This window comes from Maylandia zebra, linkage group LG11, assembly GCF_041146795.1.
Source record: "Maylandia zebra isolate NMK-2024a linkage group LG11, Mzebra_GT3a, whole genome shotgun sequence".
Classification (NCBI taxonomy): Eukaryota; Metazoa; Chordata; class Actinopteri; order Cichliformes; family Cichlidae; genus Maylandia; species Maylandia zebra.
Window position 1 is genome coordinate 28,839,778 of NC_135177.1, and position 11,744 is coordinate 28,851,521.

The window sequence follows — 11,744 nt, forward strand, 5'->3', positions numbered from 1 at the left end:
GTGGATAGGTGGGAGAGGAGGGGGTGAGGAGCTCCTATCACTCCCCTCCCTTAATTAAAACTAACGACTCCAGGTGCTGCATGGTGCTAGGCAGAGGAACGGCCGGGTGGCTTGTTTGTGTTGGTGGTTCGCCTTCATTACCACCTCCATCCATTCTCCTTAGGAGCCCACCGCAGTATCGACTCGGATCCCAACACACAATGTGCAATGTTAGAAAAAAAAAGGTGATCTAAATGCAAATGGTATGGTGTGATGCATTATACAAGGTGTATAGAGAAGTGATATGGGCAGCAGGAGGAAGATCCTTTCTTCAGGCAAAAGAGTTGGAATCTCAATGATGGCTGCAGGTCAATAGCAATACCACTCTTCTTAATGTTCTCCAAAAGCTTTGGGATGGGGAAGGTTGTTTCTCGGCAGCTAAGGAGTCGATTAACATGTTCACTCTTCAGCCTCTGAGGTATCTGGTGATCAATGAAAGACGGGGAAGAGAGTGAGAGAGCAACTGTCTATTCCCATCCCTGTCCTTTTAAATCACACTGGGTCTCAAGCGTCCTTAGGCCATCTTGGCATTCCTCTAACACACACACACACACACACACACACACACATAAATGCATTGTGGAGTGCTCCTCTACCCAAAGGGTGTACTGCCTAGATCTATATGTAATTATGACAAATAGTTACCTTCTTGATACCGCAGGCACTATCACAACTGTAAAATATGTTCGAATTTAATTCTAGAAAATCGATTTGAGTATAAAGGTACTTCGAAGAAGATTTTGGTCATTTAATTCAATATGAAATTTCAATACTGTTGGCAGGTATCAAACCCTGATAAATGCTGCAAGTTAAAACAGTTTAGACAGGCTACCAAAGCATGTGGTGGGGGTGCAGCTTCCTAAGGGGCATTTAACCAAATATTAATTGGGGTCCAAGCCTTGATAGGGGTCCAAGATAGATAGATAGATAGATAGATCCATTAGCCAATTGGCAGTAGTGTGATGGTAATGGTAATGCCTCTTTCTCCCTCTTTCTTCTATCAGGGTGAGTCTGCCCTTTTTGCTATTATGCTATTATTCTTATCATTGAGAGTACACCCTGGATTGATCTTTGGAGAGCAGCCCATTTATTCTCCTATTCTCTGGTATATCTCTGGTTGTGAGCCTCAGTTATGGACATCTTCCTGTCTCTCTGGATGCTATTCTGCACCTCAGTTAACCTGCTAACATGTTTCCAGGCTTCCCTGATTTTATAGTTTTTTTTTCCTATAAGGGGGTTGGTTCCTTCCCAGTCCACTGCTTCCCTTTGGAGCTACAGCTTCAACATGTTTTTTGAACATGTTTTCAATGTTCAAAGAAAGTGATGCACAAACACACAACAGATGAACAGATTCTACAGCCCATGCTGCACTTCTCCATTAATTTTCATTGATCTCAGCATTGTAGCCTTTGTGTCATTTTGATGACACACAGAAAATTTGCAATATCAGCCATGTGGAGGAGCGAATGTAAGGTGGGGCCATTACTTGCTACATTGATAAGTTTCTTTTTTTGTTCTTGTAATGTCATACCTGTCCACTAGATGCCCTCAGTATGTTTTACTTGATACCTGCCTGAACAGATGTTTCTCATTTACTCTTTAAGTCCCCACTGCACAGTAAAGGGAGTTCTTCAACTTGCTAGACTTATGTTATGTTATGTGTTGTTTGAGCTTCAAAGTCTACCTGTTTGTTTGCCTCGTCCATCTGGCGGCTTGTTGCCAGGTTTCAGCCTGATCTTACTGACAATATACTGCCTGTGAAGCCTTCAACTTTTATGGACTCTTCGTCACTTTCCCTCCTACACATAAATTTCCACACACGCACTATTACACTCAACGAGGCTACTTTAATTTGAATAAAATCCAATAAACAAACTTGCCTGGGGTGGAAATGCTAAACTATCAAAGACAAGACAACGCAGGGATCATTGTGCTTGTTATGCCTTTGGCATTCATTCTTGTTGTGTCATTAAAAATGCTTATTGAAGTTCTATTTGCCCTCAATGATGTTGATTTTCTTTTGATGATTCTTTTCTCCTCTTAGCATTTGAGTGGCCCGGACATAATAAAGGCCAAAGCCTGGCTTTATTAAGTAGGTCTGAGTTTATTGCATGAAGTCGTGCTTGGATTCAACACTTCACTCAGGTTCATTCGGTTCTCTGAAAATCTTCTACTCAGAGGTAGCCTAAGATTTGTAAGCAGTAAGCAAATGCAGGCCACTTGATTTCTAGGATAATTCTGTTTTTGGTTCTAAATTATTTTCAGAGCTGACCTATTTGGATTTTCCTTATTTTCTGTCAAATACTGGTACAGTAATAGATGCTCATATTAAACATGGTCAGTATGTGCACAAGTAACCTCTGTGCAAGCCCAAGTATCAGACTGTTCTAAATGCTCGATTTCCATTATATGTTGCTTTGTTTTGTTTTCTTACTCTTGCATGCATGGTGTTGAAGAAACACAGAGCTCTGCATGTGAAAAGGACAGAACCACCCAATATTAAGTAATCTATGGATTTTAGACGTTTATGGAAAAATATGTAAATGAAAGTTCAATTTGATTGCCTTTTCTAAAAAGAAAATGATAACAGTTGATACTTAGCACTGGACTTTTTTATTTTGTTTTCTTTTTGTTTTGCACCATGCTTTGTTACATTTTTTTGTTCTTCACACTACTTCCCAGAGAAGTCTTTTATTAATCCAGTCCAATATAATGCTGGATGTTCAGGCAGCTAAAGTTAAAAGATGAAGCAGTGTTGAGGAATCAAAACCAGATAAGTATACATGATACCACTAAAATGTGTATTGATATTCAGACCCAATTGTCTCATAGCTGCTATTAATCATTCTGCTAACTATTGAAAGCTGTGCTTCGTTACCTTTGCTACTTCCTGACATCAGAATTTTCTTAATTTGGTATTTCAGTGCATTTCCCTCAGGTACACCTTTCAACAGGGGTGTATGCACATTTTTATGCAGCTTATGGCTGAAGGAATTAATTTCTAATTAGAATTAGAAAGTTAGTTTAAAAGTTGCATGGTGTTAAAGGCACAAGAGGTAAAACATTTGCTTTGGTGGATACACCATCTACTGTATTGGGGCCTATAATAACTTAAATAATTAATATTTGTAATGATCAGTCCACAAATTAACTGGAAATAAACATAGCAGCTCAGATTTATGAAGAAGGCGAAATTCTGCTTTAAAAGCTTGGATGTATAGTGTATAGCGCCATTAATAAGATTTCTTGGCCATTGAGTAGGCAATTTCTTTTCTTTCTTTCATTTTCCCAGGCACTTAAATGAAAGTGCAGTTTAAAAGCATGTTGTTTACTCAATTTATTTTGAAAAGACACTGCTGAATGTAAAAATGATTCAAAAAAGATTTTGAATCTTTCGAGGTAGAGCTTTTCTGAAAGAAAAGGGTCTAGTAATATATATATATATATATATATATATATATATTTTTTTTTTTTTTCTACATTTAAGATCTTTGTTTTTTTGTTCAATTTTTGTTGCCTACTGGAACATTTCAGCTCCTATTTATTCCTGCTCCTGTGTATGTTCATCTGCTAATCTGCCCAAAACACAAGGAATATGTTTTGATTCCTCATGCATGCACCAATGAAAAGCGTAACAGCCACACTTAAAGTCGCTGCTGTTAGATTATAATAAATGTTGAAGGGTGTCAGTTGGAATTTTCCTCTAGAGTGTGCATGACAGTTGTGGTGATGCAAAAATATGCACAATGTGCAGGAGAGTGCTTTTACAATGCTTTCCCACCATTTTACATTTATTGCTATAAAACAAATTCTTTGTTCAAATTGACTAATTCCAGTGAATTTATTTGTGTGTGCTGCTTTTATGCATGCACCTTCGCCTGTGTCTGTTGTCTGCTCTGGGGAAATCATTAAACATATGCGTAGAAGCCTGAACCGACTTTGCTATGTTAGCAAGCTCCCCTAGCTGGTCACAGCTTATCACAAATTATGAGCTTGTTTATTCTGGCAGCATTTGTGATGCTGTTGCTGTGAGTTTATTCCTGCTGTGGCATTGCACTGCATTTCCCCAAAATAATTTAGTAGTACGAGCTTTTATATTTAGCTCACCTATTCTAAGGTCTGGTGTAATATAGCATACATAATATGCACGATACTAAGTGATAGAAAAGAAATCCATAAAAGGATGACAGAACTGCTCTTTCTGTGCAAATATTGTTTATATAATAATTTACGCAACAATACACAATGTAGTTCTAATTATACAATAATTTATCATTCTACCTGAAACCTGATCAGTTAAACTTTTATTATAAACCATAAACACCCCCCATCACTCATTACTCCCCATAACTTGATGTATTATTATCAGTAAACAATACATTTTGTTACCATTTTTTCACCATCTTCATCAAGGTCAACTAGTGAAAGCCACATGTTTGAGTTTGAGTCGACTTCACAAACTTTTTTCTTACCAGTAGTAACTCTAATACTACTAGCTAAGCACGACGGTAACCTGAAGGTCCCGGCACACTCTTACATCCTTACCTAACATGCTTTACAAGACAGAGAAGGAGACTCTTCTTCCACATAAGCACTGATTTCTTTTATTTGCTTTCCATTATTTCCCTTTACTCTAGAGATCATTTTAAAAGATAATCAATTTGAGCTGATCACAATATGCATTTCAGCGGATAAGAAATTATGATAATGATCTGTAATATAGCCCCAGCTGAGAAGGCTAATTCATGTTTATATTGCTTCTGCTCTCACCTTCTGCTTATTGTTCCCCAGATAAACCTCAGGTAACATGCAAGAACGTTTTTTTTTTTTTTTTTTACTATGTAATTTGTCTCAAGAAGAAAAACTCATTGTGCGTTATTTTAAGAGTCTAATAGAACACCATGTATAGTAATTAACAATAAATGTGACCATAAACTGTCAGTTCAGTTACTAGTGTGTAAACGATTTGTCAGCGATGGAGAGCAGAACAAATTTTGATGTTAATTGTGTATGAGTTGTGCGTTGTGTGTAGTGAGTATTAAACATTGCATATGCAACATGCCAGCTGTTTCTAGTGATATAATGATTTAATGTAACAAAGTAGAAGCTCAAAAGGTAAAATTGGGATAGGATATTGATTAATAATAACATAAACCTGAGACCTAATCTCTTGCTAACTGTTGTAGATGAACATTTCCATAAAAATGACAGAAAACATTTTTGCAGCTGCTTTTAATTTGTATTCTTTATTCAGTGCCAAATATCAACTTTTTCCAATGAAAGAAATGTCCACATCTGACTTTCTCTTTAAAAGAAATTCACAAAATGGTTGAAATGTATAAAATAAATACAGTAGAGAAGCTCTCCTATTTCGGTGCTGTTTCATAATTCACATCTCCTCAAAATTATGTAAAATGTGTATAGCACAGTAAATGCTACGGAGAAAGTCTTTAAGAAAGAGTCAATAAGCATAATAAATTAATATTTTGTGGCTGTTGCGGGAATCCTCAGAACTTGCAGCAGAAGCCGCAGCCCTTGTTGCTTCGGCAGCAATTGCAGCACCAGCGGCACAGGGAAAGATGGCTCTGACGCTTTTGCCTGATGTGATTTGGCATCTGTGGGAAAGACAAAAGACGTGAGCAAGGTGTTCAACTCCATCCGCTCTATATACCAAGGTACTCTGCAGGGAAAATGCATCCACTTAAATTTTAATTTGCTCTTGGTAATTGGTTTAATTCATTCAGTCGATTGAACATACCATTGATGACTCCGCTGACATCTCTTGATGTGCCACAACTGGAGTGTCATTGCTCCCTGCCTCCTCCGGCTCTTGCACCTGTTAATGAATTATGCACATTGAGGAGGCGCATCTCAGCGTCCTGGCAAAACATTTATATCTAATAAGCAAATGAAGTGAGTTTAAGACGAATTCTTACCCCAGCAAATGGGATGGCAGAGCTCTCCAGAATGCAAATAAAGGCGAGCACGAGTGTCACTGCAACTGCAATGCTGAATGCCTTCATTTTTGTCGGGGTTTAAATGGTTAAGTTGTTTTACCCTTTGAAGATTAGAGTTGATGGGTCTTCCCTCTCATGGGTGCCGGTGCAGCGAAGAACACCACAATACCTTCAATTTATTCTTCAGGTCCAGTGATGGATGGTGATTGCCTGGGCAAGTGGATTTCTTTAGATATTTCACTGACCCTTGTCAGCTCGTGTCCTTCTCCTGTTTGATGGTATGCTGACTGTGTTGGTTTTTATACACAGTTGGGCTCAGTATTGCCTCATCGCTGCTGGAGGCCCAGCCCTTTCCTGGCAACAGTTACCCAATTCCAATGGGGAAGTTTTTGACCTCTTCATTTCTCCTTACTGTAGTTCTGCAATACTAGGGGAAATTCACTGATCTATTTTTGATTGTGGGGTCCCAGTGTCTGAGAAAGATATGAAATCATCTACAGACTTTTTAAGGGAATAACTTTCCACTGTGAGAACATAATTCCACACATGAACACGCTGCTGGAGACCATTATTTTTACAATCTCTGAGAGCAATATGTATTATGTAAATTGGACTTTTGTTCTGGAGGAACCCTGGTAAGAGCACAGTACTTTCTCCAGCAAAAGGCCTAGACAGCATAGGTCAATCTATTGCATGGCTAACTGAGTCACACTTGTTTCGACCCAGGAAATCCTTCACTAAGGAGAAGGAGCCACTTTGGAATATCCATTGCTCAGTCTAAAGGATGTAATTACAACCTCTCAAATGGAATAATTAGCCCCTCATTTTCAACACGTTCAGTTTTTGCATAATACACAGGAACCTGCAGTTGAACCAAATTAAATCCCTTTGAGAGCTGGAGAGTAGTAGCCAGGATTAAAAAGCTCCATTTGAGAGTCAAGGTGTTTCAATATGCAAGAGTTAAAGATGAATATAAAATAATGTAGTGGGGTTTATTATGTGTTGACAACAAAGAATTGCATTGTTTCTGGTATTTTAATCTGCATCTGTTCTATGTCATAGTTTTTATTCTTTCATGCATCATTCTTAGAGCAGATAATTAAGAACCAACATACAAAATAACAGCTGCTTTTGTTTCCTCAAAACATTTCTCATTTCCTGGCAATCTCATAGTTTCTGAATAAATTTCAAACTGTGCACAATTAAAAACCATGTTTATTTAATGGCATAATAATAACAACAGCAGACTGCTCACAGTTTTGTTGGAAAACCGGATTTCTCATTCCTTCCTTTGCTACTGAAGCCATGAGAAACACCTACAGATTAATTAACCAGTCAGTGGAAGAAAACTATTCCACAGGAACATCAGGCTGTGAATAAACACAAAAATCAATAATGGTGGAAATGAAATAAGAAAACGGCTAAATAAAGGAACAAACTGATAAATGATCGCGCTGTGGAGGCTGATAAAAATCAGAGGCCATTTGAATTCTCATTATACCTTCAAAGTCTTTCCAATCGCCCGTCCTGACTCAATTAAGGAACAACATGTCACAGGACCTCTGCGTCAGTCTGTCTCGTTTACTGATAACCCCGCTGGCCCACATGCTTGCTTTGGGTGACCACAACATCAGTGTCAACAAATACAGCCACGAATGGCTCCGCATTTGTTGGAACACATCCATAGTTTTATCATTTTTACAAGATCATCACATTTTCATTACTTACTATGCATTTGATTTTTGTCTTTTATGCTCACGTGTGAGGAGAAGAGGCTCTAATCCTATATCTAGTCCACGTTATGTCTTCAAATAATGAACATGTCATTTTATTTGATGTGCTTCACTAAGCATGACTCGTGAGATGCGAGATCTGACGCTTGTTAACAGTACAAAGACAAAAGTAATATATCCAGTTTCCCCAGAGTGTAAAAAAAAGAAAAGAAAAATTAAAGATCTGACGTTGAAGTTGTTTTTTTTAAGAATTCATAGCAGAGTTTTCCAAGTGCACATTTTGTCCTGTTTTCCTGGGCGCCCCTGTCTGTTAGCAGTCCCTGTGGCTATCAGTAGGAATCTACTTGCCAAACAAATGCCGGCACCAGCATGGCGGACAGATTCACCTCAGCAGGCGCCACTCTACCAGTTTCTTTGCCCCCGGTCGAGGACATTGCCCCCGTCTGTCTCTGTTTCATCATCATACCCTACTGCTGTCCCCATCCATTTGTCACCCCTCCTCCCCCTTGCTCCTACATGCTTTATAGGCTGCTGTAAGACAATCCATACATTATATCTGCCAGCTGCCAAAGCCATCACACAAAAACAGTGCCCCTCGATGCAGTCAACCATTTCCCTAAATACGTCTTCTCTCAAAACTGGGTCACGAGTGAACCAGTGTTGGGACATCACTCAGGGGGGAGGAGTATGGAGTACAGGTTAATGGGTTGCTGGTCAATGCAGGGACTTTCCCTGTCAGCGTGGAGTGAGAGGCAGGTTACAATATGCTACTGGAACTTCCAAAATTTCAGTAAGTAAGACCAGTCCTAATAGATAAAAATAACGGGCAAGAGAGCACTTATTCATGCTACCATAGCAACTTCAACTAAACAATGAATGAAAAAATTTAAATTATAAACTGTACACTCAGTACACCCTTGCTGCATGTCATTGTGCAGCTCTACTGCCTGGTCTCCTTTCATCTATTTTCAAAATCTATTATAAAATCATAATGTGCCCCAAAAAAGAGGGCTAAAAAAGCTAAACATTACAAAGAAAAAAAAAGTACTTTAAGCTATGAAATGTTTTAATTTGTCAAACAGATTTTGTCTCTCAGAGGTACCTTCAGATACAACACATGGGGGGAAACCAGCTTAACACCGAGGTGAGATTTCTTTTAGTCTTGGATAGAAGTCTAAAGAACACAATAATTGCAGTCTGCTTGAAAAAAAAAGTATGAATTAGCTTTTCAGCATCTAGTATCTCATGAGCAACTACACCATGGTGATATTTCAGAGTGGGAAGATGACTCCTTTCCCCCATTTCCCTCATAATGGAAAGCATCTTTTGCCATGTCAGTGTAAAAGCACACCTGGGGTTGTCTGCCAAAGTGAAAGGCTTTACTCATAATTTTCCAGTCAACCGTGTTTCATTTAAATGTAGCATCTATACATGATATTTTATAGCTTAAAAAGATGTTAAATCTTTGTTTGGTTAAACTGGCTTTTGCACAGGGTATAATCCACTCAGTGAGCTCTACATATACATTTATTTTTCCTGAACTGAGATTTTTGGTTTCTCAGAAACACCAGATCCATGATAAAATGGCGATGCCAGACAGGGAGATATTCAGTGTTTATCCCCAGTGATGGTACTTCAAACAATACGTTTGGTGCAATCCAAACTACATGACCCACAGCTTTAAGACAGAGACACGTGTCTTTCAACACGTGCACCAGTTTGATGCGTCAGTTTGATCAGTGCTGGAAATACTGTCGAATATGACACTCTGGATGCACAAAAAGGCGAAACGAACAAACAAACAAAAAAAAACTATGCTCCATTTATGACAGCAGCAGAATACAAACCTTTGTGCTGATACTTCTCTTATGAGTGTGACAGGTGCTATGTCATTATTAATGTACAACCAAGAAAGATGGTAAGTGTGGTGTGAGGCACATTGTATGTCAGGTGGAATAAGACTCTTTCTGTCAGGCTTTTTCAACAAATAACCTCAGAGAGAGGGGGAATGTGTAACAAGCTCGGGCAGTGGACAATACATGCTCCTGACAGTGTGCTCCTGTAGCTAAAAAAGCACAAAGGTAAGACAAGCCTGCAGGCCATGAAACTGTGGCTTTCCAGGAGAATGTTTTGGCCAGCATGAGTTCAATGAAAATCACTCAACCGTGTCCTTTGGTAGATGTGTACACACACACACACACACACCGAAAAAATTAAAAAAGGACTTATCCAAATCACATAAAGGATTTTATAGAAGTGGCTTTTTCACTCCCTTCCTCCAGGCAAATGTGCAGCAGACATTCACTGAGTACTGACCAGACCTAAACCACTGATTCAAATCCATTAAATACAATTTCGGCAATAACAATCCATTGCTCAAAGCGGAGAGACTTTCCTCTTCCAATTAATACATCAATTAATTCTAAGTGATTTATCTGGTCTTAGAGGTGAAGGTTGAACTCCCTGGTACATGCTTCCTATAACATTTATTAAAGAAACATGTCTTTATGTCATTTCATTTTCCTTTCCAAATCAGTATTATTGCAGCTTTGCCTGACTCGATTCAGAACGCTTTCGGGGTGAAGAAGGAAAACAGACAGACGGAGAGAGACTACGCATGTCCCAATCAGAGAGGTACGTGGGATCAGAGATCATCCACTTCAAACAGAAACGGGGACACACAGACGCCTGCCTGCCTGCTTGGTTGTCTATGCATGTTTAAATGGCAGCTGACAAGCCTGAAAACAAAACCAAATCAAATTTAGCACATACTCTCAGTCAAGTGAATACTCAGTGCATGTGTTACTGTGTCTGTGCAAACAGCAGTCTACATATATCTCTATCTATCTATCTATATAAAATAGCAGCTTCTCTTTTAAGAGCAGCAGAATGTAGCCCTGCCCAACGCAATCTCACTAAGGGCTTGGATATAGCTTTCATCCATCATTGATCTTTCTCCCCCAAGGTGCCCTCTATATTTTCTAAATACTTACCAGTGTGTTGATTGTGTGGATTTGAGTACACATGGGACACGTAACCCATAGTAACTCTATCCTTGCAAGAGAAAATTCGAAAATATATTTAAAACTGTATCTCTGTTCCACACTGACAAGACAATATAACCCTATACCCTGCACGTTTTGTTGAGAATATAGACATTTTTGTGTTAGTTCAACCTGCCAACTGTTCACAACAATAAAGACGTATTGTCCCAAATTACTAACTAACATGCCCAGGAGCTGGACCAGATCCCTGCCACATGCACATCTAAGTGAAAGGCAGTGGTTATCATGGACACCCATGCTTCTTCCTGCAATTATGTCCAAAGACTGCTGTGAAAAAAGCAAATTTTAAAGGTAGTCAAATCCAAGACTCTCAACTGGTGGCAAATGAAACGTAGTGTTCCACTGTTGAGCCACATATAGCAAAAACCACATCGACTTTTAAAAATTACTCAGATTAGAGCCATCAGCAACCTTTAGAACCACATTGCGAACAGCCGCTCCGCCATACTGCACCAAAGGCAATGAAACCTTTAAAGACTCCCATGTTAAAGCGACCAACTTCATAGAATAGTCTTTTTACAGCCTGGTCAAAAAAAAAAAAAAAGGTTTTATGGAGTTATCCATCCATCCATTTATTTTCTTCCGCTAATTCGGGGCCGGGTCGCGGGGGCAGCAGCCCAAGCAGAGAAGCCCAGACCTCCCTCTCCCCAGCCACCTCCACCAGCTTGTCCAGGGGAACAACAAGGTGTTCCCAGGCCAGCCGAGAGATATAATCTCTCCAGCGTGTCCTGAGTCTGCCTTGGGGCCTCCTCCTAGTGGGACATGCCCAGAAAACCTCGCCCAGGAGGCATCCTTGTCAGATGCCCGAACCACCTCAACTGGCTCCTTTCGATGTGGAGGAGCAGCAGCTCTACTCTGAGCCCCTTCCGAAGGGCCGAACTTCTCACCCTATCTCTAAGGGAGAGGCCAGCCACCCTTCGGAGGAAGCCCATTTCCGCCGCTTGTATTTG

General features: G+C 39.5%; 1 protein-coding gene across 1 annotated transcript; it reads right to left on the reverse strand.

Annotated features, from left to right (window-relative positions):
* Positions 1-5,266: 5,266 nt before the first annotated feature.
* On the reverse strand, positions 5,267-6,281 carry hamp (hepcidin antimicrobial peptide). The gene is made up of 3 exons (XM_004551039.3): positions 5,976-6,281; positions 5,798-5,875; positions 5,267-5,654 (listed from the first exon to the last, which is right to left on the reverse strand). The coding sequence occupies exons 1-3, from the start codon at positions 6,060-6,062 to the stop codon at positions 5,547-5,549; spliced, it is 273 nt and encodes a 90-aa protein (XP_004551096.1). The 5' UTR covers positions 6,063-6,281; the 3' UTR covers positions 5,267-5,546.
* Between the last annotated feature and the right edge of the window lie 5,463 nt (positions 6,282-11,744).